This window comes from Falco biarmicus, chromosome 3, assembly GCF_023638135.1.
Source record: "Falco biarmicus isolate bFalBia1 chromosome 3, bFalBia1.pri, whole genome shotgun sequence".
In the NCBI taxonomy this organism is placed as follows: domain Eukaryota; kingdom Metazoa; phylum Chordata; class Aves; order Falconiformes; family Falconidae; genus Falco; species Falco biarmicus.
Genome location: NC_079290.1, coordinates 111,604,667 through 111,629,574, shown reverse-complemented (window position 1 = coordinate 111,629,574; position 24,908 = coordinate 111,604,667). Strand labels below are relative to the sequence as shown.

Here is a 24,908-nt window from a genome sequence, read left to right as displayed (position 1 = left end):
GGGAACGGCGCGCGGCGGGGGGCGGCGGCGCTGCCGACTGAGCGGCCCAGCTCTGGGGATGGCCGACATGTGGGATCCGTTAGGGCGTTGAGAAGGAATTCACGTTCATTGTTTGCCTTGAAATATAAAGGTTATAAAACTTAACGGCCGCATGACAAGGAAACGATATGAAACACTCGGAGATTTACAGAGCCGCGGCGAGGTCCCTCGGGCCTGTGGGCCGGGAGCCGCTGTGCACCAGCAACACAACCCGTGGTTTGGGCGCCGAGGGCTTCTGGCACTTTTCTTTTTTTTTCTTTTTTTTTTCTTTTTTTTGACCTTGCAGACTGGTATTCAGTTACCACAGCAGCTCCAAAGTAAAACAGAAACACAGCTTGTATCTTCTTTCAAATATTTATTTCTTTTGTCCTGTTAACATCAAATCATGAAAGGAATTGTAAGGATTTAGGAAGGGGGGGCGAGGGGTAAAGAGAATGAAAGCAGGAGAAAGGAGAAAAAAAACCCCAACAACGCAATGGCTTAATTTCTCACAGCATGTGCGGCATAAACGAACAGCAAACACACACTGCAGAAAAATGTGAACAAGGCTCCGGGCGCTCAGCGCCCCCAGGAAACCCACCATGAGTGTGAGCATGGGTGCCCCAGCAGTGAGTGTGAGTGCGCCAGCACCGTGTCCGCCATCAGCCCCCGGGGGGCCGGTGCCACCAGGTGTGCCCAGCACCCCTGCCCCTCGCCCAGCATCTCCACCCCTCACCCAGCACCCTCGCCCAGCACCCCCGCCCCTCGCCCAGCTCCCCTGCCCTGGCAGCAGCCTGCAGCCCACAGCCCAACCACCGTCAGCGTTAAGGCGTGGGAGCATCGCAATTACGGCATGAAGCGGAAGCTGCCATCCAACATAACGGGTCAAGTACAACTGGGAACAGCCCATTACGAGTTTGCCACTAGGGTTTGTCTGCACACAGCGACGTACCTGAGCTAGCAACAGTTCCCAGGCAAACTGCGCTGCGACGTGCATGTCAGACCGAGGCCCCGGCAGCAGCCGCGCTGACCCATGGGCCCAGCCCTATAGCGGCCGTGAGGGCCCTGCCAGCCATGAACCGTTACCATCCCGCGCTGCCGCACCGGGCAGGGCTGTACAGTTCTCGGTCTCACCCTTGCCCTGTGTATGCAATAGAAACTGCAGCGCTCTGGCAGGACAAGAACTGCAAAGGTCTATGTCAAAACACTGCATTTGCAGTTTTGATACACAAGTTTCAACCCCACACTCTGAAGTCGAGAGGGAGGAGGGAGAATATAAGCATCAGGTGAACTGAATTGTGCTCAGCAGCAAGCACGATTTTTCTGCTAGCACACCTGTGTCTCAGTGCATCCAGACATTCTGCTCTTTTTTTGTACATTTGCTCACTTTCCCAATGTAAGTGGCAGTACAACTTTATTCCACTTGAGGTTTATTTTCTGAAATGAACTAAGGATGAGTATGCAGCAACAAGAATCCTAAAAAATCATGCCATTCCCTTCATATGGAAATATACTGCACCCTGAGGTCAGGTCACTTTTTATATTAATTAAATATTTCCAGGATCAGCACAGTATGGATCCAACCTCCCCCGACCTAAGGCTTAGAGAAAGGTGAATCCCGTGAAAGCAACAAAACCAAACTGAAAATCTTCCACTGTAAGTAAAAATCTTCCACTGTAAGTAAAGGCAAATGCACTTTTGACAGTATCCCAAGTTAAGAGGTTTTTTTCCCTTGAAAATGTCTGTAAGCATGTTTTTTGATGAGAAGATTGGAATATGTCATGAGCACACATTCAAGTACGCATTTGCATTAATACTGTTGCCAGAAGCCATCTCACAGTCATCACCAGACACACTGGAGCCCCTGGGAAGCTTCCTGTGGGATTGGGAGGCAGCCAGCCAGGGGAAAGCAAAGCCACCACTCATCTGGACGGCCAGTTCCACAGGAAAACGATACATTAATGAATGGCAAACACTCAAAGTGGTGGTTATGGTGAATAGCTTGCAAGCAAATAATTGGCCGTGAACCATTAAGTATTTAAATATTTGATAAATGAAAATTTGAAAGAAGTCTATTTAAAAACAATCCATTGAAAGAAAACAGGCTAATTTTACAGCAAGACTTGCCCATGTCAAAGAGTACTGCTAGCTGTAACGAAGATCACTAGAATAAGTTGCCCATCCAGCTTTAAAGCACATCCAATGCAGTATGTACTTTACACTGCAAAAGGACACTTTCAGGTATCATTAAAACAATCTATTTTAATATTCCTGAATGCTAAATTATCAGAAGAAATCAGATAGCAGTACTGGGTACCTTGCAGTTCAGGGCTTGTACCATCTTTCCATTATCCTGACAGATGGAAAGCATTCATGTGCTTTACTTTGTGTTTATTTTCTACTTCAGTACTGATCTATAAATGCCAGGAGATCTACAGTTCATTATTTGTCCCCAAAAGTGGGGATGTTGTACCTAAACCTACTGTATGCACTCTAGGGACTTTTCATGCATATACTGCCCATTCCAGCAAACCTTCCTTCTTTCATTACTTGATTTTTAGTCTACGATTCCCCCTTTAATGATAAACTGGTTAAATTTGTTGCCAGCCACTACCTAATAGTCCTTCCTAGTTCAAATCCTAATCCTGTAGGTGTTAAAACCAATATGCAGTTATCAACTCATTAGGCAAAAGTAATTATAGCTCTCTGGGCTTTCCATACACTTGTGGCTTTAAAGGAAGCTGATCTTGAAGATATTTAGGGAAGTTTGCAGCATTAATGTATAAGAAGGTGTGGGCGCAGGCATGTCCAGGTGAGAGACTGCCTGAAGGGAAGGCACAGAGATGAATAATCTGCATGCACAGCATTCTGGCTCAGAAACTCTCAAAACATAGTCCTCCCCAATAGGAACAATTGGAAGAGACAGAGAAAACGGTGAAAAATGAAGGGATCAGCAGAAATAAGACCTAATATAAACCCAACTAAAATAAACGCAGCATGGCTCCTGTGGCTCATTCAAAAGAAGGTCTTCTCTGAGAGCTTATTTGCAAGAACTCAGCGCACTGAAGAAGGCAGACAGACTGCAGCTTCCTCTGTCGTGAGCTATTAGGAGCCACTGGCAAATCTGATTGACAATACGAAGAGGTTTTTAAAGGGAAATACTGAAGATTGCAATGCTACCTACCAGACTGCGTCACAGGGAACGTGACATCTCTAGCCAGAAAGCATCGGTGCTCCTAAATGCTGGGCTTAAGAGTTTGAAAGAATGAAGATTGTTTTCTTAATTGATGTAGGGAATGAGATCTGTGAGGAGTACTTGTGTGAATTAAAAAATAAATTGTAGCTTTTACATAAGAAAACTTACAAATCTGTAATTTGATTGAACAGAGGGGACATGTATCGGGACACCTATTTTTGAAACTGGTATGAAGATGCATTGACTCTGTATGTTCAAAGCAATCAAAATGAGGTCAGACGGCTCAATGCTGTAACGCTGTAATGATGGAAGCAGAGCATTCTGTTGAATGATTAAACATAGTTGTTTGTACATGACTTCTTTGGTTTTTAATGTATGTAGCAACTTTTGCTGCAGGGCATCAACACTTTTTTAATTTTTTTTCTGTGTCAGCATCAGATCCCTCCTGAAGAAATTCAAGGTTATATTTGATTTGATTAACATGCTTGTTAAACCTCAGCTATGCTAACAGGACAACAGAGAAGATGAATGTGGTTTAGGGTTCAAAAGTATTGCAATAGTTTATGTGGGTGAAGGTGGTTTCTTGCACTAGCATACAGTTGAGAAACACATCAGATCGCTAATACTGAATATTCAAGAATATCAGAATATTGACAGTTACAGACTATTCAGCCACCGAAGCACACCCAACATTGCTTGGTGGTGTCTCTCTCTCTCCTGTCTTTTGCATAGCCCTTCGAATAGTAACAAAATTGTGCCCAGCTCTGCAAGCATTCTCCATGAATCTGCAGCCTTGACAGGAGTCCAGAAGAAACGAAAAGGTATTTTATTGCTGTGGAAAAGAAAGACTGATCTATGATTCTGTTTAGTCCTATTGCTGATTTGAGTCAATCATATTCTTCCCACTTAATTATTAACAAGGGGAAATGTGGCCTGAGACCTCAAGGAATCAGCTAGGAGGGACTGAGGCTTCTCTCTCTGGTAGCTGAGAGTCTTCTTCATTCTCTAAGGCTGACACTGAACCAAAGAATTGCTTTGTTCTCAGATGGACATTTTAAAAATCTTTTTTTTAAAAAAAGGACTTCTTTTGCTACATTCAACAGTCGAGATAGCAGAGACAATGAGCCTGTCACCTCTGCTTTTACTTGCACGAGGGAGAGTTGCAGGGGGTGTAACGACCATGTGAGTGAACTGATGTTGCTATGACATGTCTGCATGAAATGCGCATTCCCAGCAGGCTCCAGGATGAGGAACTGTGTGTTTGGATATCACTTGTTTTCCATTATGGCCATTTCCATCTTCTGTTAACATTCTTCTGAGATGAGCCCTTTCTATTATAAAGCCTTATTCCATATGACAGCATTTTTCATAGAGCCAAAATACTCCAGAAACCATATCACCCCTGCATTTATGTCAGTCCTCTCTCTTCATAAAGGCACTAACAGTTGACTTTCCTGGAAAGGATAGCAATGAATCGCCTCCTTTTCTTACAGCTAATGTTAATAGTGTGATGTGCCAGAACAGTATCTGGGAACACTCATCAGGTCAAGAGCAAAGCCCAAAGCAGCAGCAGGTGGCTATACTCCAAAGTGCCTAATGCTAAAAAAGGAAGACGAAGAAGCTTTTCAGTTAAATGTATTCACACAACAACGTCCAATGTTTGCACAGAGTCGTTCAAGGGAAGGAATCAGTCAGGGGTCACAGCTAAGGCAGGACTTGTGGCAGTCCTGTAGGCTACTCTCAGGCACCCTATAGGCAAATAGAGACCTCACTGCAGTACTTGGGTTTGAACCGGCTACCACGTGTCAGCTCGTTCGTTAGCCTATTTTCTTCAAAAGTGTCTTGCAGGACCAGAAGTTGAAATCAGTTTGTGCAGTGATTATATGTACCGCAGCTTTCCATGCAGTCTTCCTCTGTACTAGTGCACTGTAATGGCTGCTCGCTCAGGTAAGCGATCTCGGTGGTAAACTGCCTCGGACCTGCAGGGAGGCACGTTTGGCAGCCAGGGCCGCTTTCATCCAGAAGCCTACTGGCTTCTGAGAGGTCTGGATTTAAGGCATTGATATGCCAGCAGGGCTCCTCTACATCAATTCCGCATTGCTGGGGGAAGAGGATGCTTGGGGAAGATGTCAAAAAGCAACTTTTCACTTTTGTATTCTATCAATTATCGTTTGATTAACATAAGGAAATCTCATGCCTAGGATGCCTGCCTGTGAGAAGCCTGTACAACAGAGAGGCAACTCTTTCAGATAAGTAAAATTCAAGTTAAAAAACATTCTTTTGCATAAGAAAAAACCAGGAAACTGAACAACATCTACCTAGTAGCGCTAGGTCAGGATGATTACCAGCACAAGCCAGAGCCATATGTCCTTGTAATACCTAGGCATGATGGATAACCTTTGCAGCTGGCTAGAAAAAATGGGGTGGTGAGTCAAACTGACCCTTCCTTGTTTTTACACGTATGGGTTGCTTTCCCTTCCTCAAAAAACAAAGCGACAGCAAACCGTAACAGGCATATTGGGGCGTTCTGAACCAGCAAGCTACAAAGTTAATGGACTGCTTTTTAGGGCATGGTGACCCATGGGAATGAGCAGGAGTAACAGCACACTTCTTTTATAGACTGTTTTTGGATGAAAATCACGTGCCTCTGTTATTATATAACTTCAAGAATTATGGTAGCACGTTGCCTTTGTCTGTTTAGGGCCACCACACTCCCCCTAAGATCGTATCTATCCTCTGTTTTGTTTTCTCATATACTTACTCTTTGGTCACTCTCAAGCTCAAATTAGAGTGCTTTCTTCCCTCATTTAAGGAGGAACTGTTCAAGATTTATGCAGAAAGATCAACATTTGCCTAGGGTTTTTTTCTGTGTTAATATGTCACGATGCCCATGGCAAAGGCGAGCATAAGGAACTAATAAGTTTGGACTCTTTGGGAAGGTGTGAAATATAAATTGCCTCCTCAGAGGTCCGTGCTTTTCAGCTGTATCCAGTCCTCACAGGCCGGCTCAGTGTGCATTTCTGCTAAAGCGTCAGCTGGAGGGATCCGTTTCAGAAACAAGAGAGGGTGTGATGTTTCAAGCAAAGATGACAGGAGCAGGGGAACTCACTGCCTTCTAAGGTACTGGCAACATTCGGGTTGTGTCTTCCATCTGTAGCCCACAGGCTGCCGTACCTGAGCCCCGTGCAAACTGCCTGGTCCTCTCTCTAGCACATTACCTTGCTGATCTGACTCTCCTCAAGAATACAGAAAGGGTTGTTTCTGTTGAAGCTGTCAACTCCCTGAAGGTATTGAAGAAAGGTACTGAGGCAATCTTAGTAGCACAGAGCGTGGGAAGAGGGGCAGTTTATCAGTCAGAAAAGTTACTAAATTGCCAGCTTCCCGTAGAAATCACTGGATAAAAGAGAATGAGTAGCAGAGAAGGTGAAGTTCTGGTTTTCTTCATGTCTTTCTCCAAGTTAGTTGCTGAAATCTGCGGGAGGTGCCTGCCAGTAGTCACATCTCAGAACCTCTAACACTCTAACAAAGGAGCTTCTGTTCCTCAGAGAACCTTGTGACTGACAAGTTTCAGTCAGTCTCCAAACTCCAGCAGGCTGAGAAGCAATACCAGGTTGAAGGATCTTCGCACCAGGGAGGTGAAAGCTGCAAAGACAGCGCAGAATATTCTGATTCTCAAGGCTGTCGGTTGGTTGGTGAAAAATGCAAAAGGTTACATTTGAAACAGTCTTGCTTTACCCCCAAACTTATGAACAAGTGCTGTCAAAAAAGTGGCTGTCACCCAGATTAAGTTTATTAAAGCCACATGAAGGAATAAAACCAAACTAGATGATCCAAGGTCACCCTGTATTCTTTTCTCAACAGTTGCACTTCAGCTAGAGGAAAACGCTAGGCCCAATTAACTTCTGCTACAAACAGGTGTGTTCTCTTTGAAATAAATGCACCCACTTATGCTCTGCCTGCATTGAGTCTGTTGCTGGGTTTTTATGAGATTTGGCAAGTGCAGTGCTATCTGTTAATATCTGAAGGTGGGAGTGTTCAGGGAGTTGTCTGAAAGGCTTGCAAGACTAGATCTGATCATACCCACCCACGCTAATTAACACATTACATAAAAGTACAACAAGTTTCTCTTTGCAAACATCAGAATCACTTGCCCAGGCATTTTCTGTGAAGTTCTGGAAGAACTACAGGGATGGACTCATCACTTTTTAACCTCAACAGAACAATCAATGAGTAGGTAGGGTGCAGGGCTCACTCCTTTTCTTCATCCTGCTAGGAAATGTCATGAGCAGGGACATGGCTGGAATGACCTTGTTTAAGTTCACCAAGGGCGCACAAGGGAACATGATCCCCCCCCCCCCGGTCAAAAACAAAACACAAAATCAAATATTGAACATGAGGAATCGGACTGACTTACAAAGGACTCCTCTGCTCCCTGCCCTGCCTCACTAATTCTGAAAATTAGTTTGTATAAACACCAGCCTCTGAAAACACCTGGAAAAGAAAAATCCTCCCATTTAAATAAGGTCTTTTAATGTCAGGAGAACGTATGTCCCAAAACGGCTAACATTTCTGTATCATTCACATTTTAAACCAGCAACAATCTCCTGTATAAAAATGACAGTAAGGGGTCGTCTCCTTCTTCCCAGATCGGAGCAAGTAAAACTAATTTCGTATGAAACTTCTGTGACCTGCTCATACAACTTCACCTAGATTCCTCCAGCAGGATAATAAATATATACCATGATTTCAATTTACTCCAGACTCTTTGTATGACATCTGGCTTCAAGATGGTGGCACTGAAAAGTGCAGTGATGACATAGGAAAACAGAAGGAAAAAAAATAATTGTGCAGTGGAAAGCAGGAGGCGGTGGAGAGAGCAGGGAAAACCAAAATTAAAATAAGTCAAAGGGCGGAAATTCCTTTGAGAAGGCCTTAGGCTTCAACAAAGCTTGTCGACATTTGCAGCACTTCAAGATTACCCAATACTAACCTTATGTGAAAAGGGACAGTAGACTTCAGCAGGCATTCCAGAGGAGCCTTTCTGTTACAAAAAAAAAAGTCTTCAAATGTATCCATCCAAATTTGCAAGTAGCTGAATGGATGGAAAGCATTCTATCTCACAATACTCACAAGAAAGCCTCCTACCCAACTCCTCCCTACTATCTGAAAAGCAAAGTCAGTGTTTTCCTCATCATTTTGTTTGCTGCATACCTCTCCCCCACTGTGCCTGCTATTTGACCTGCTGTCCACCCAGAGACCCTGAGGGAAAGAGAGGGAAGTCTGTGTGTGTGTGAGTGTGTGTGTAGGAGAGGAGGGAGACGATGAGAGTCTCAGCTACCGCCCGACTTGTTTATATTCATTAGAAAGAAATCAACATGTAAGGCAACCTCTGAACATCTTTTATGCAGTGCCGGCAAAGAGCAGATTCATCTAAGGGACAGGATTTTGGGGATGAGCGGGGATTTAATGTCAAAGGGTGTACTAGTTTTTACCTCACTGTTGCATTAGAATGTTATCAATGAATAGAATTTCAGCATAAAGGTTTAATTTAAGGGGGGCACTGCAGGGTGCCCTCTCTCACCAATTCTGTTTGCTCTTGCATCCACAGGCCTGGCATGCCTGATTGTGATTAATGAGAAACTAGAAAGGATTAGAGTGCATGAGGGGAGGTATGTATAATGATCCCTTCCCCTCCCAAGCATCTCTTCATAAACATGGTACCTTCAGTATTCCTAGCAGATCCCGGAAGGGTTCTCCTCTCATTGCACTTGTGATTTCAATGAACTGGGTTTCTTCTCAAAACTGACAAAAAATAAAGCTGAAAGCTTCTATTAGGGTGGGCGTCAAAATCACAGAGATCAAAGTTTCTTTTCATCCTCTCCAGAGAGCCTCAGACATCTAGGAATTCAAAACAAAACTCCATTGTAAGAAACCTTTTCAAAGCTGGCACAGTGCTACAGCTTACATGTTCTGAACTCAGAAGGAAAGCACTGACCCAGACAGGAGAGCTCCTCAACATACCGGTGCAGGCAGCGGGGCCTGCCGCAGTGGCACTTCTGCCAACACCTTCCTCCCAAACTGCTCAAGAAGAGAGATAGCTACTGCTTCACAGTACGGCTCAGATCTTCAGATTTTAATATTCACACCATTACACCTAAGTAGTTGGTCTCCATTCTACATGGCAGAACCAAAGGAATATTTCAAATACAGCTCACAGCTTTTCTGCTTGAACTTAGATCTCTTTTAGGAAGTTATCTATTTTGGCATATGGGGTTTATCCTCTTCTAAATTTTTGTTTCAAACCTCTTGGTTTATGAGCAAGTACTGCTTTTCCTTTCTATAGCATGTTCCATTTGAATTTGCTGAGCTTTCAACAAACATTTAGGTAGTCAGGCTTAAGAGGTAGGGAAACACTAGAAATATCTGCTTTGCAGGTCAGGGCACACCTTGAAATTATGCAGTTTGCCCCAGGTCATGCAGGACGTCTATGGAAAAGCTCGAAATTCAAGTCAGGAGCCCTAAATTCACTCCTTTACTTTAACCCCGTGGCCTTCCTTGAGGCACTTCGTTCAGGTGCTCTCCAGTTAGGCTTGCTACTTTCCTGTACTGCAATTATATTAATTCCTCTTTTAGTAGTGTTCCAATAGGTTTCAGCTACATTACTATGCCTAGTGCTGCACACTGCATCTGGCATAGGAATGCAGTGTTGCTCTTACTAGGCTGTCAAAGAGAATATATCATTACAAAAATAAATAATGTCTAGCTGCTTCTGCCATTTCAGTCCAAGCAGTATTTATCGCTTTTGGCTGATCAGTGCCTGATTCAATGCCCCTGAAAAACAATGGGGATATTCCCAGTTGAATTCAATGTGCATTTAATCAGGTCTTTGCTAACTGTGCTTCCAAACTTCACATTTCATGAGCACAACAGTACTGTCTCTTCTATTTTTAGAGCATTATTCCACTTACTTCACTGTGCAGATTGATACAATGGATTTTCCTCTGCATGGATTATGTCAGTGAATGTATGTTTGTACAGGCAGGCTCTAGTTTTAGTTCTAGATTTAGCTCATCCCCAATGTGATGCTGCCTACATGCAGCGTGGCAATCTGGGATTAATGCTAAATATATATATATATATTTTTTTTATCATAAATGAATGAAAATATTCAGAAAGACAATTAAATTCCATGTATGAGTTCAGTGACAGAAAGCATCTTCTATTCAAACTGTCTGCTCTTCTGACTGAGCATTCCTCTCCAGCCTTCGCAGGTGAAGTAAGACAGCTTTCCTGCACCCAGCACAGTCCTTCCAGGCAGAAGTCCTTGGTGGCCTTTAACAAAGAAAAGATTACTCCACACTTTGTTCCTTCCTTCCCTGATGTGAGCTGGGAACAGCTTCATTAGGGGATGTAAAGTGAAGGAAGGGAAGTAAGTTTCCATTAGATGTCCATAACTTTTAGTTCGTCAAAGTATTTTTTAAGTTCCCCATTGAAAAAGCTGAAATGAAACCAGTAGCAGTTCGTAATTGCAGTTCCTCTGAAAAGAGGGAATAAAGTATGTTAGGGGTGTGATGTGCTGCCTCTCAGCCGAGACAGCCTACAGACACTTCAGAAACAAAAATTACATCTTAAAAATATGAGTAGATTTAACAATTGAACTCTAAAGAATTAAACATCGTATAAACATTTCACACTTTCTGTTTTTCTTTCCAAGGGTCCATAGTCTAGTCATTCAGTCCTGTGCAAAGGTCATGTTACTATGGATATGACCTGCAAGAAATGTGTTGCCTCAGAGCAGCACAAGTCACATGAACAGGCTAAAAGCCAAGACTGCTGATTCACAGTCTTGTCAGGATTTTCATGCTTGTGTTGTTGGTTTCACTGAAGAATAGTAGAATAGTCCTTGCACCACCAAGTCTATGTTCGTCCTTTAAAAGTGTTCATGCAGGTGTAGCTCCCAGAAAACTTGTGGATTTCTTCAAGTGCTGCCTGAGGGAGAATGCTGTGGGAGAAGCGGAAAAAATAAGCAGATCAGACAAACCTCTTAAGTCTATTCTAGTAAGAGGATGTGTAAGTACGCGTTTACATGCATGCATATGTAAGGATACATATTCTCAAAAATCAGCTAGTGAGAGTGCACAGACAAAACGTGTCAGTATCCCGCTGTGAGTAGGCCTACAGGGAGAAAGTTATATCAGGTTGCTCTTTCTCTACAGAAATACTTGTCCAAAAAGGTCTGTAAAATCTGTAACTTGGAAGATACCATCATTCCTCCCAACTACTACCTTGTACTCTGAAATACACAAATTTAAACAGAGTTCTCTGGTTAACTTGCCATCTATTTGTGCTAGTCAAGTGACCCCCGTATTATAAGACATGGATATAGATCAGATTTCATGACAGCTACTGTCATGGAAAATAAATGATTCATTCTTACAATAAAGGAGAACAGCCCTTTTCAGTCTGTAGAATTTCTGGGAACTTTTGAGAGTATCCCAGATTTTACATTAAGAGCAAAGCATTTATTGTGAATTATTTCCTCTTGTTTGAAATGCAATATTGTAATGAATTCCCACGGAAGTCTCATGACCTTGTTTCAATTCCTGACTGAAGCAGGTTTTCCAAAGGCTTTAGTGCAAACTTGCATGGAAACAAATTTTAAATGTCCTTTCTCTTCAGTTGTTTCAGGATATGAACTTCTTTCCTAAAGGACTTTAAAATTCCTGTCCTAATCATACACAGAAATATTTTTTAATAGTTTCACAAGCCATGATCTCTAAATACAGCTGTGATGTACATATCTTACTGTACTGAAATCCTTTACAGTGTAAAGCCTGGAGTCCAAAGAGTGACTTACTAAATCAAAATCAACTACCTGCATATGTTAATTGTTAAGAAATTTCGTAGATACAAATGCCAGTTCAGACCTCAGGAATCCAGATTTTGGGAGTGAAACTACTTTTGTAAAGGGGTTATATCCAGGGAAAACATCTACAAAGGGAATCTCAGGAAGTTTTCTCCCTTTTGCTTCTCTGACTGTCTTCCATGGGAAGGGATGAAGCAATCTGTTCCTGGATCCCACGTTACAGTCACACTGAGGTTTGCCTTGGTGGACAGGCACAGAGGACCATAAGCCCACCTTGCCTAACCGGCTAGGCTTTTGCTGGGCAAAAGAAATATTTACCTTTTTAGGATGACAAGAACATGCATTGTCCATGGAAGGAGCAGGAAAGCTTGATTCATCTGAACAGCTTCGACTGTCCTCCTAGCCACTGTCTCTGGCTTGAGAGGAGGAAAAAGATTAGGGAACCTGAATAAACAAAGTAGAAAATAAAATAATTATTTGTTAACCAAATTCCTTCTTTAAGAAATCAGTGTCCAAGTCCTGTAACTCACTAAGCTACCGCTGGTTACTGGCATTCAAACATGCCCCAAAGCAGGCTGAAAGAAGCAGAAAGTTCCAGTTCCATCCAGAAAGCTGGAAAGCAGAAAGCCCAGTTCCAACCAGTACTGCTGGGTCAGCTAAACGGTTAAGAAGGTACAAGTTGGTGCCTTTAGGGAGAAGTGGCAGAGTGTATTTGGAACCTTGATTCAGGGATTTTCTTAAACTGTATGCAGACCAGTAAGAAAATACTGTCTTTTCAGTGTTGGTGGTTTTCCTCTTCCTCTCTGTTGCTCTTTGCTTGATTCAAATTCTTGACAGGTGAAAGACAAGTATTATCCCCCATGGCTTCTAATATCAAACATAAGGCTTTTCCCAGCTCCAGCCATAGCCTGACACCACGTATTTTCTTGACTAAAAGAATACAAGCTATATTACTAGGCTACTTTGTCCATTGTAAAAGATTAATTTGGTCAGCTGTTAGTCTTTGAATTTAGCTTGTTTTCTTAGACAGAGGTAAAAAGGAGGTAGATAGCCTTACTTCAGTAAGCAGCTGCCAATCCTTTCAATGGGAAAGAACTGAGTATTTCAGCCACTAAAGAAGGAATTTGTACTGTTAATTCTCAAGTAATTTGTGAACTGCTCCTTTTGAATGACCTCAGTTTTCAGATTGCCTCCCCTCCCTCTTTGGTAGCTGCATATGGCCCAAATACGCTCAGGGAAAAATAGCTTTCAGTTTTCTCTGTAGAAGCAAATGTCTCACTCAGTACAGGCGGGCTGTATGAATATGCCAGCAAACTGAGGGAACCAGTCTGATGAGTCCCAAGTGGCCTAGAGTGACCCTCTGTTCCCAGGCAGCCAAATGAGACATCAAATTCTCTTAACTAAATGAAGCATTAATTAGGAGTGTATTCTGATGATTCATTTAAAATGAGATGCTTTATTCTAGTTCCCCTGGACTGACCTGATTCTCATGCCCTGAAACATCTCTGTGCTCGTATGGAAGGGCAAGACTGTTGTGGCATTCACTCCTGGGCAGTCCAGCAGCCCCAAGGTCAGGCTCTCCATAAAGGCAAAGGATGAGGCTTTGGAGGTGCAGTAGTCAATGGCACCAGGGATGGCTGACAAGGCCAGGACAGAGTTCAGGCAAACAATGTGTCCATTCTGCAGCTCCAGCATCCTTGGCAGGAATGCTTTGGTGGTCTGAAGAACAACAGAGTTGATTTTTTAAAAAAAAAAAAAAAAAAAAAGTTTGCTCAGCAGACATACAACAAAACCAATAGTTACTGTAAAAAATAAGGTGACACGGAAACAACAAGCCAAACTGTGCTGCTTATTACACGAGGAAAAGGGTGGGAGAGTACCTTGTTGCTTTGTCATTTTCTGAAAGATTCCAAATAGGCAACGTTTGTGCAGACACAAAACAAAATCTTCCCTAGCACGTAAGTAAGCAGTACCCACAGATCAAGGCCGTGAACAGAATGCTTTGTATGTTTAAAAACTTGTACAGGATAAAGTCTTCAATGATGTGATGACATCACAAGAAGCTCTTTTTTTACTACTATTACCTAAATCAAAATTGAATTAGTTTCACACTAGCTTCCTTCGCTGAACAACGTCGTCTCGGTCTCTTCTGATGTTCCATACGCATCACTGTACAGAAAACTATCTTCTGTGAGTTCAGGCTTTTTCAAGAGAAATCAAATATTTTACTGGAAGTCACAGAATGGGGATACAAAAGCATCAAATACTGTGTTACTACTGGAAAAATTAAGTGGTTTTAGACTTCTTTCCTTTGGCTCTTGCCCCTCACATTGTTTTTTCTGTCTCCTTTTCATGTCAGACTGATTTTACCAAGCATCATTTAGAAAGGCCTAGTAGCAGCCAAGTGTTTGCTGGCTGTAATCTATCACTCTCATTCCCAGTTGTGAATACACGTAATACAGGAGCTTATCTTACCCAGAACTGTCCCAGGGTGTTTATATGTTGTGATTTGAGCAGTGCATCATCATCGCTGTCCATCAGGCTCTTACCGTGGACCACAGCAGCATTGTTCACCAGGATAGTGATATCACCCACCTGCAAAAAAAGCAAATGACTTGTTACAACTAATATCTCTCCTCACGAATCAGCAGTCACCCTCATATCTGAGCATCTCTCATTGCTTGAATACATTATTATTTTCATAGCTTTTGATGTTATTGCCTATAGGCCTTGTAATCCTTCTGGATCACTTAAAGCAGGTAGCTAGACTGAATGGTCACCCTTCTTTTTTCCCAGTTTGCCAATATATTTTTATTCTCATCAAATATAATTGTTACTAAATGCTGCCCACAGTGTTTCCACAGACACTAACCTTTTCCCGCACAGCTTTGGCTTGCTGATAGACCTCCTCTCGATTTCCTACATCACAAATGAAATAATGGCATTCTGTCCCCATCATCCTGATTTCCTCTGTAGTCTCCTTCAGGCATTTCTCTGTTCGACCCCACAGGATGATCTGCAGCAAGAAACTTTTGTTAGAGTCAAACTGCTTCTGCTTCAAATCTAAGCTAATTAAAACATGCTTCTAACTTCAACAGTTTGATGAACATCTTTGAAGTGTTTTCACTGCCAGCCCTGTTGCATTGTTTCATTTAAGACTAACAATGATTTTCTATTACATGGGGATGGGACTTCAGTATCACAGTGGTAGCTGTCTCCCACTGCTGACAGTCTATTTACAGGTTCTTTACAAGCAACACGATAGCTTACACAAAAAATCAGATCTTTAGCCTAACATGACAAATAGATGAATCACTTGGCAAATTTTCTGTATCAGGAAATCTCAAGTCTATTCCTGTTTTCGCTATACACACACAGAAAGATAAATTTATTCTGAAATCACAGCCCTTCCTGTATATCTGGTATGTTATCTACTTCTTGTTCTACATCTGGAGATATTACCTGCTCTGGAGTAACACGTATTTTTTCAGCATATCATATGTAACTATTTGCAATGCTGTTTGCAGGCAGGTGTCCTAGGTACATTTCAAACCAGAGGTTCCTCCTAATACAGACACTCAAGGTGAGACATTTCAAGCATGAATTTATTTTGCAGCTAATATATGCAAGAATTCACGTGCCACTCCCTTTTAACAGAATAAAAATGATACGACACTGCTTGTACAAAGAATGATTCTGAATATCTGCAGAAATAAAACATTCAAATAATAGAGCATGGATTTGATGTATAATGAAGACATAAGCAGCACAACAATCCTGTCTGTATTTCTACACCATCATGGAGGTCAGAAATAGAAATAACTTGAAAAACTACCAGGTTCCTTAACATTCATGGTGGGGCTTTATCCAGTATTTTTCCTAGTGAGACAACAGTATTAGTCTCAAGGATGAGATAGTTCTTCCACCACTGTCTTTCAAACATTAATCTACAGCTAAACAGATTTAACAAAAATATTTCTTTCCTACTATATAACCTTATTTTCTATTTCTTTTAAGGCTACTGGAAGGAATGTGATTTTGTCTTTCTGTTACCCAAGACATTTATACATGAATCAGTCTACCCTTTTTGCTCTTTAAGCTAAGTCTTCTCAGCATTCAGCATGTTATGAATGGTGAGTCACTTGCCATTCTGCAAAAAATAAATTACTGAATGGAGTATGTTATGGAAATCAGCTGACTGCTCTGTGAGGCACACAGCAAGATCCAAAAGAGAAAAAAGAAAAGGTCGGTACTGCTTACAACTGCAATTGTGAGCACTGATAATGCAAAACTACTATTTGTACTAAAAAATAAATGAGGACACTCACGTAGTCAAACGTAGGTTTACTCTGATCAGGGAACTGGGAAACTGGGCTTTGAAAATGGAAACAGCTTTGTTGCTCTCAGAACAGTGCTATTTCCACGCAGTGGCCTTATCACCTGTGATCCAGGATTACAATTGATTCCTATACCACTGTGTATAAAGTATGAATCTGACTGGTACACTGATATTTTTTAATGGTTAAAAATAAGTACACTTAAACTTTAAATAATTGTTGAGTTTTCCAGAAGTTGAAAGAACAGGAAAAAAAGGTCTGAACTACATCACTGTTTATAACTCAATCCTTGCAATTCACTTAATAATAGCAAGATAAACAAAAAATTAGGACCTGTGGTATTCCCTCCCCACCACAAATCTCCTGCAGAGAGCTTTAACATGCTTATTTTTAAGGACTAGTTAAGCTTATCTCATAACTGGTACTAAAACTAATTTCTGGCAGGGTCAAAGAGCTCTTCCAGTGTGACTAAGCAAGGCTAAAACACAGAAGTACCTGGGTCCTTAACTATTTCCTAAATGAGTTACATTTACAATTAATCCCATTTATAAGTCATTGGCACTTCTGTCAACATAAACACACACAGACTGATAGACTTATATTCTCAAAATCACCAAAGGACTACCGAGTTGGTTAACCAGAAACTTCAGAGCATGTATAAATATGCCAGAGCTGTTTCATGGGAAATCTTGTATCAGGGGAAGCAATTTTCAAGGAAAAAGCTGTGACCAGACTTAGAAACTGTAAGAAAGCACATGGCTAAAAATGTGGCTTGTGTATTGGCTTGTCTTTGAAAGTCTCAGCATTATCCCCCTCGGCCATCAGGCTTTGACATCTACGCAAAGCTTGTAAAACTGATGGCTATGTACATGCTTCTGAACTCCGAGCTAGACTGGGTGATATTTCTTATGCCTACTCTGAAGGGAAATCAAGAACATGTGAGACATTTCACAAGCTTTCAGGAAATATTTACAAAACACTGTTCAACTATAAGCATACACACTTACTTGCTCTCTCTTTCACAACCAACATCTCTGTGGAAAGAGGAGGAAAAAACCCACTACAAAATGTCAACTGTAAGCATCAAGTTTGATGCCAAACACAGTTCACATCGGTGTGAACTTCAACTTCTTAGCAGGACTGATCAGTCAAATGCAAACACTAAAAAATTAACTGACAAGTTGAAGAGTGATGGAAGGTAGAGGAAGAGGAGAGAAAAGAGAAATAAGGTGTCAGACAAGGTGAGTAAGGCAAGAAACTGACCTCACATACCTAGCATTCCAGGGTTTCAAACTGCTATTGCAAAACAAAAAGTAGATCCCCCATCTTCAGTTTAATCTGTCTCAAACATCCATACAGTCTCCTATTCCCAAGAGTTGCCACTGATGCATTGAATGTCAGGAAATATACATGGAAGAATAGTTAAGCAAAGGACAACCTGTCAAAGGAACATCTGTGTGTGATGCAGCTCTCGGACATAACATTTTTTATGCCCCAACAGTTACTTTGGGACCTTTAATATCCTACAGGCAAGTCTTGCAAGGTAACCCCATTAAAATTTGGGCCATCTGGGGAAGACAGAATTTGCTGGTTATCCTGCTGACAGCATTAACTTCATGGATTTTTTTTTCCATGGGAAGTTTTTGTGTCCTTGATACTGGTCATACTCAGGTGAAGGCTTCAGCCTTTGTAAGAAAAAAAGGAGTAAATAAAAGACCATTCTTTTGTGAGGGGTGAAAGTTCCCTAACGACACAGTGGGAAGTGAAGCTTTCTGCCGTCATTTCTGCTACTTTTTACAGATGGATAAAACTCAAAACTCAATACATGGTTTTGATCCAAATTCAAGCTTGACTGCTCCTACAAGATTATATGAGACTTTCAAATTCTCTCTTACATCTGGCCAAATTAAATTGGCATGGGCTTCCCTTGGGCCTCCTAGGATATCAGATCTTACAAAGAGACAAGACTTAGCTGCTGCATTAGCCTCATTGTTGAGGCTTCTGTTGCTCCTGAACTCTCTTGTCTTTACAGAGGGCTTTGGCTTAGTGTTTCTGTGTAGGCAATACTTTCTTCTTTTCTTGTTTGCAGCAGGTTCACCAACGTTCTCCTAGGTCCCTACCTCTACTATTGCCTTCTGAGATTGTCTACAAGCCTACTCATCAGTCCCCTGCTCTCCTGATTTCACCTCCTTCTGCAAATTTGCAATTTGACAGTTTGCTGCCAGGCACTCATAAGGTTGTGTTATTTGCAACATTCTCACTGAACCATTCAACTTGGCAGCTTCAGAGTCGGGGATAACCATGCAGCTCTCAGGGCTCCACAACAAAAACTTTTGCTCACTGTTGAACTGATGGATGACTGTGGGCCTGGGGGCTTCGTGTTGCTGATGGCACTTCCCTTTATATGCAAGCGTGTGAAGAACTCTCCTTTTATTCTTTGCTCAGTCCTCATCAAGAAAGGCACGGTTCAGCTTTATCCTGCCCTAGTCAGGACTTGAGGGCTCTGCATTTGTAAGGAGTCTAGACCTGAGTTTAGGAAATGGTCCATTTGATTAGGATGCACAGTTTTGAAAATGTAGATGTGGGTCTCAGTCTGGTCTGTGTCTCCTTTCCTTTTTAAGTTTAATTCCAAATTGGCAATAAGCATGTCCAACTGGAGGCTAAGTCCTGGAGAGAATGACTCTTACAGACACCGAGGTTCCTGTCTGAGACAGAGGAAAATGCAGAGGAATAAAGGAGAAAAGACTGTGTTCCTTATTACACAGCCTGTCAGGATGTTGCACAGCCACCCGTTCACGGTAATTTAATGGTGGATAGAGGAATATTTAATTCGTGTTTCGGGTAAGTTCTTGGACAGACAGTTTTCCGTCCTGGAAATAATCCAGCCCCTATTTCTTCTCCCCCTTCATCTCTCATCATCCTCTCCTGCCTGCGCCTCCCTGCTGCACTAGACACGCTCTCCTTTCAAGACCTTACTGACCAGAAAGCTGGGAGGGCAGCAGCCCAGCGAGGGGCCAGCCCCCGCTGCGGCAGCCCTCCGCCCCAGCCGCCCCCCGCCAGGCCTTACCTCCGCCTGACCCCGCGGGCCGGCAGGCAGGTGGCTCGGGAAAGCCACCGCTTGTGCCGCGCTGCGGGCCGGGGGCGGCAGGGTGGCCGTCCTGCCACTGCACTACGGAGTAACAGATTTACGGCGACAGAGGAACTTAACACGCCCTCCTCTTAATTAACTTTAAAGTAGGCAAGGGCTGTGACATCACAGCTCAGTGCAGATTTTCCCAGGATTTATTCATGAGCAGATTTTTGCAAAACAAACCTTATCTCCAGATCTTCTCCCCTCCGGCCAGCCCCAGAACTCCTTATCTGCCCTTCGGAAAATGATTTCAGGCAGAGTGGCAGGCTCAGTAGACACTGCATCCTCTGCTCCCAGAGGACTCGTTTAACTCTGGACTTAATCTGCTAATGAGACATGCCCTGAGGTCGGAGGGGAGTCAAGAGGAAGGTTTTAGCTGCCCTTGTCCTAAGGCAACACTGTAATAGCGGCCGAGGCTGGCTGCTTGCCAAAAGCCCCAAACCTGACTGCAGGTTGAAATCCTGATTTTCACCGTAACACAAGTAAGAGTTATGCTTTTGACTGCCACAGAATCAGATAAAGCCACTAATTTATATAAACTGGTGTAGATTGAAGCTGCTGTCAACCACAATATACATGCATGATCTATGCTTCCAGAGCCTGAAGTATATTATTGGTGCAGGAGATGAGGTTAAAGCTAATTTTACATAATTCACAAGGCTATTACTTAACTTGTTTGGTCTGATTTTACTGCTAGCAGAGCGCAAGAACGGCAGCAAAGGAATGCTGCCCTTTTACATCGCCAATTAATTTGTCACTGTATCTTCAGCAAACATGCTGGGCTAGACATTATCCCTCCACTGAACTGGACCAGTATCGGAAAAGGTGTCCCACAACACAAGTATTTCTGACACTGAACATGTGCCATTTCTTGACACTCCCCTTGGATTATCTGGGTTGTATGTTAGTAGTACAGAATTGTTCACTCTTGGTCTTTTCCAACACAACAACGTGCACTGTGATTAGCAGATATAACTGCCATTCCAAAAGTTTCTGCATCTTACAATTCATGAAGCAATTCTCTGTATCAATTTGAAGACACTGAAAGATTGAAGTGTTAGACACGAGAGTGCCCTTCCTGCTGATCTCATTACGGCTGCCTTCACAAATCAACCACAACGCCTGGCCACAGATCACCAGAGATAGCAAGTAGTTGGTAGGTCAACACATTTCATCCCCCTCTTTCAACTTCCTTCCTAGTCCAGCGAAACAAAAGTTGCTCTATTTGAGTTGGTATCTGTAACTGTGCAGACTGCTACCTTTGTTCAAACAGAGAAAGCTGTTCTGCACCCAATACTGAAAGTTCCTGCATACTTTTAGGAAGTACAAAGTGTAGATAATCCACTGGAGTATGCCGGTTTTATCCCCATGTATTTACACAGCCTGGTAGTACTAACTCACAGTTGGTCCTCCAAAGAAATCCATTCCAGTGTATCCCATAATCCTGGCAGAGTTTTGCAAATCATGGGAACAGGAGGCTAAATCCTACAGCCTCAAAAGTGTTCCTGTATTTTGCTTGTCAATGGGATAAGGTTTTTCTCCACCCCTTCCCCTCTCTCGCCCCCAGGCAAAGTCAGGCAAGTCCTTTCAGGAGCTCTGGCTGGGACAGGCATGCTAAAACCAGATTACTGGAAGAGCAGAAGGTGTGGCTGTTCAGTGTGAAAAGCCAATCTTTGCTTTAGAAAGGAAAAAAAGAAGCTTTTGATGCCTGAAGTAGGTCAAAATACTTAACCCAGCCCCTTACTGACACTTATATAAAAGTAAGCAAACAAAGCAGGCCAGTGGCAAAATTTTCTCCATTCCCACAGTGGAAAGTGAATATCAAAGCTGCCAGGGATGGGTATAAGAAAGATTACAGGTAAGCATGGGGGAATTGAGGGAGTAAGCCTATTTACCTATTTTACACACAAACTTTTCTAGGTTAGTATTTAGAAGAAGTTGTAAAGAGATTAGACTATAAGAATTTATCTTAAATTTAATCCTGCCACCATGGTAAGCACAAAACACAGACTTTATCATAAACAGGTTTGAGTTAAGGTCAGGAGTAACATACAGTAATGAGATTAAAAGTTAGGTCTAAAGAGACTTCAGAAGGAGACTAAAAGAGTGAATTCCAATTTCTTTAGTCTAGAGTCAGACCTTTTATTACTTTATACATTGATTTAGCACTCAACGGGATTAACATTATCCACCTAAACCACAGTCAGTTCCAACTGTATCCCAGTCATCCCTTTTTTCCTCTGAAGGAACAAAACAGCACCTAAAAAAATAATTGAGAAGTATGTAAACACCTGTCTTCTATTCAGTAGAGGCCCTCCTTGGAAGTAAAATTTGTAATTTTCTGTCTGCATACAGGCATTTAAACCCAGCTCCCTCTAAAGAAGGGAACAAATGCCTACTGTTCTCACAGTCAGGACTATTTAAGGACAGGTGGCCCCATGCTGACTTTTTTCCAGTGGTTTTTCCAATTGCTTTCGTCTGCAACATGAACTGCGACTCCAGACTGCCTTGGGAGTAACACTTTTCAGCTCTGTGGTACAGAACAGTTGAGGAAGGGGAAGGGTTAGGGTTGTTTGCAAGAAGAGGTCATGCAGGAGTCAGCCTTTACAATCCTATTAACGCTGGGACAGGGTCATATGGAGTGCACGTTCCAACCAAAGCACCAAGTGGCCACAAGCTGTCACCCGGCAAAGGGTCCTGGAAGCATTTGAGGGAAAAAAAAAAAACCAACAAAAAAAACCCCCACCAAACAAACAACAAAAAAAAAGAGACAGATTTTTAATGGTGAATGTCTGCCACACCATGTGTTAGAACCGGCCTCTGCTCCAGGGAACCAAAGCACACAAAGAAAGATCCAGCAATAAAATTCTCTGGCTGCAAAGCAGAAAGATGTGGCATGTTTAGGGGGTGGGGAGGGGGTTAAGTTTAAGTTATGTATTTGAGGTAAGGCTTTGTAGATAGCTACCAACAGAAATGTAATACTCCATCCTGTAAAAATAACCAGCGTGCTGCTGCCTCCATTTGCTTGGCATGCCATCCTTATAATCCAGATTCATATAAAAAAGTCCGCAGAGATCTCAGGAAATTGTGGGGAGGGTAAATATGCAGGTGCAGAAAGCCCTTTGGTACTGCAAGCACAGCAGACAGGATGAAGGGATAGAAAGTCAGTAAATAACATTTCAAAGGAGGAAAAGAAAGTACTGGTTCTTCTTGACAGAAATGCCATGGTCTGGCAGGGCGTTTTAACATAGCAGAAGGTTTGCCATTTGCACGTTTTCCTTCGAAAATGCTGCATTATTATTTTTAATTCTTCCATATACCTCTCAGGGTAAAGAGTTATTAACATGTGGCAGGTTAAATGTTCATGTAATAGAGTTAAACATTTACTATGACAGAAAATTATGTTGACACTGAACGGTGAGAGTGTTTGTTTTTGTAAAGCCAAAAACAATCAGAAGTTTAGGTTACAGGGTAAGGTTAGAAGTAAGGGACTTGTTAAATTAAAAATATGGATCCAACAGTAGTATTTCCATCACGTGACTGGGTGAAAGTAACTCCTAAAATTGTCCAGTTCAACCTACACTTAACTGAAAAGTCTGCTACTTCTTAACTAACACAGTGGAAAAATCAGACCTAACACACATTTACAGAAAAGAAGAATTAAAGAGCTATAAACTGGGTGCCAATAGAACTGGATTATTTTGTAGAGTTTGCCTTTTATTTCCGAGATGAGTGCTGTAACAGAGTGCCTAATCTTGAAATGCTGAGCGGTTTGAATGTGGAGCGGGGAAGGCCGGCCACTGCATCACCACCCCTGAGACAGCACTCAGACCTGTGGGCTAGACCATGTGTAGCTTACAGAAGGACCAGTTATGCTGAATTACCAGCTTAGAGTAAAGCATTGTCAGTGTTAATTCAGAACATCTTCAAGTTGTGCTTTGAGCAAAATCATTATGAGGACTTCATCAGCACTTTACTTATTTTGGGGAATATATAAAATTCCACTACAAGCTCTATAATAAATACAATTTTATTAACCAGATGTTATACTGAGAAGGTAATTTAATCAGCTTTCTGATGCTGGACCGGTTCTGAACTTGGGCAGTAATCTATGATCACTGCTGTGTGAACTGGAGCTAAGTTTACTACACGTTCTAACGTAGATCTGTGAGACGTCATTATAGTCCTGCTACCAGTCAAAGAGACTTCGCATTTCTCTGTACTGTCACATTAGCACAACTGAAAAATAAGATGGACAAAATGGTGACTGTTTAGAAGGCTCTGATGAATGAGGAAAGCTACAAGGAATGTCTACAAGCCAGAGGAAGACACAGGCAGACAGACAACCCCAACTCTTGTAGGAGCATCACAGAAAAGGAAGACTAGGGGAAGTGTTTAAGTATGTTAAACTAGAAAAAGCCTTGCAACAAAACCAGGCACGGAAAGCTAAGGATGAATAATGTTTCTAACACTGTCATTATAAACTACCCTCCAGAAAGCCCTAAAATATGCTCTAGATCATCCACGTGCATAATATGATGCAGCTCTTGACTGAAAAAATAAGGTCTCCCATGAGGCTACTGGAGAAGTATTGGGAGTTAAAATAGCCTACATTAAATTCATATATAAACTGAACACTAGCAACAGCTCGAGACCAGCTCCACTACAAGCTTCCTTTGCCTCCAGAAAAAGAATTGCTACCAATTGAAAACCATCTAAAAGCTGTCAAAAGGAGCTTTTCTTACAAGTATTTTAGTCAAAGAAATAAAGGGTAATGCTTTGAAGAAAGCTTTGATATTTAAATGCTTAACTGGTTTCCTATCTTTCTGTGTACATTTCAAAATGTTATTTTTTAATGGCCGCTGTTGCTATGCAACAGGGCAGAATTTCTAAAATCTATTCATCTGTCGTACAAATGACAATGTTTTCAGGACATATTTAACTCTCACAGCCTATTAAGTCCAAGGAGGACAGAATTGCAGGATTATAAGCTCCTAGAGCATGCAACCCCCAAAGGGGTACAGCATGGCTAAAAAGGGTCTTTCACCAATTATCCAATTTTTCAATATGCTGTAAAGATGAAGTAGCTACTCTGCTTATAGAAATTGTGAAAACCAGCCCAGCTTCAGTTAAATAAAGTGACATGTAAATGTAGAAACAAAAGTTATGATCATTACTTTTATCCAGAAATTATCAAAGCAATTCTAATCAGATTCTGCTACAATGATACTTATTGAAACTACAGGTGCTGGTCAGGCAATCACAAATCAAGCTCCAGCATATTAATAACTTACAGCTCCCTTGGAAGTTATCACCCTTTGGATATGATCATCTATTGTGTGCATGCTTTTTAGGCCGCTG

At 42.0% G+C, this 24,908-nt stretch overlaps 1 protein-coding gene across 3 annotated transcripts in view; it reads right to left on the bottom strand.

Annotated features, from left to right (window-relative positions):
• Positions 1 to 7,722: 7,722 nt before the first annotated feature.
• DHRS3 (dehydrogenase/reductase 3) overlaps positions 7,723 to 24,908 on the bottom strand; it is a 30,327-nt gene continuing 13,141 nt past the window's right edge. For all 3 annotated transcript variants that reach the window (XM_056332447.1, XM_056332448.1, XM_056332449.1), the window contains 5 exons: positions 14,953 to 15,096; positions 14,556 to 14,675; positions 13,561 to 13,799; positions 12,399 to 12,524; positions 7,723 to 11,216 (listed from right to left, as the gene is read on the bottom strand). In XM_056332447.1, coding sequence (XP_056188422.1) covers positions 11,132 to 11,216; positions 12,399 to 12,524; positions 13,561 to 13,799; positions 14,556 to 14,675; positions 14,953 to 15,096 — 714 coding nt within the window. In that variant the 3' untranslated portion in view covers positions 7,723 to 11,131. The remainder of the gene's footprint in view (positions 11,217 to 12,398; positions 12,525 to 13,560; positions 13,800 to 14,555; positions 14,676 to 14,952; positions 15,097 to 24,908) is intronic.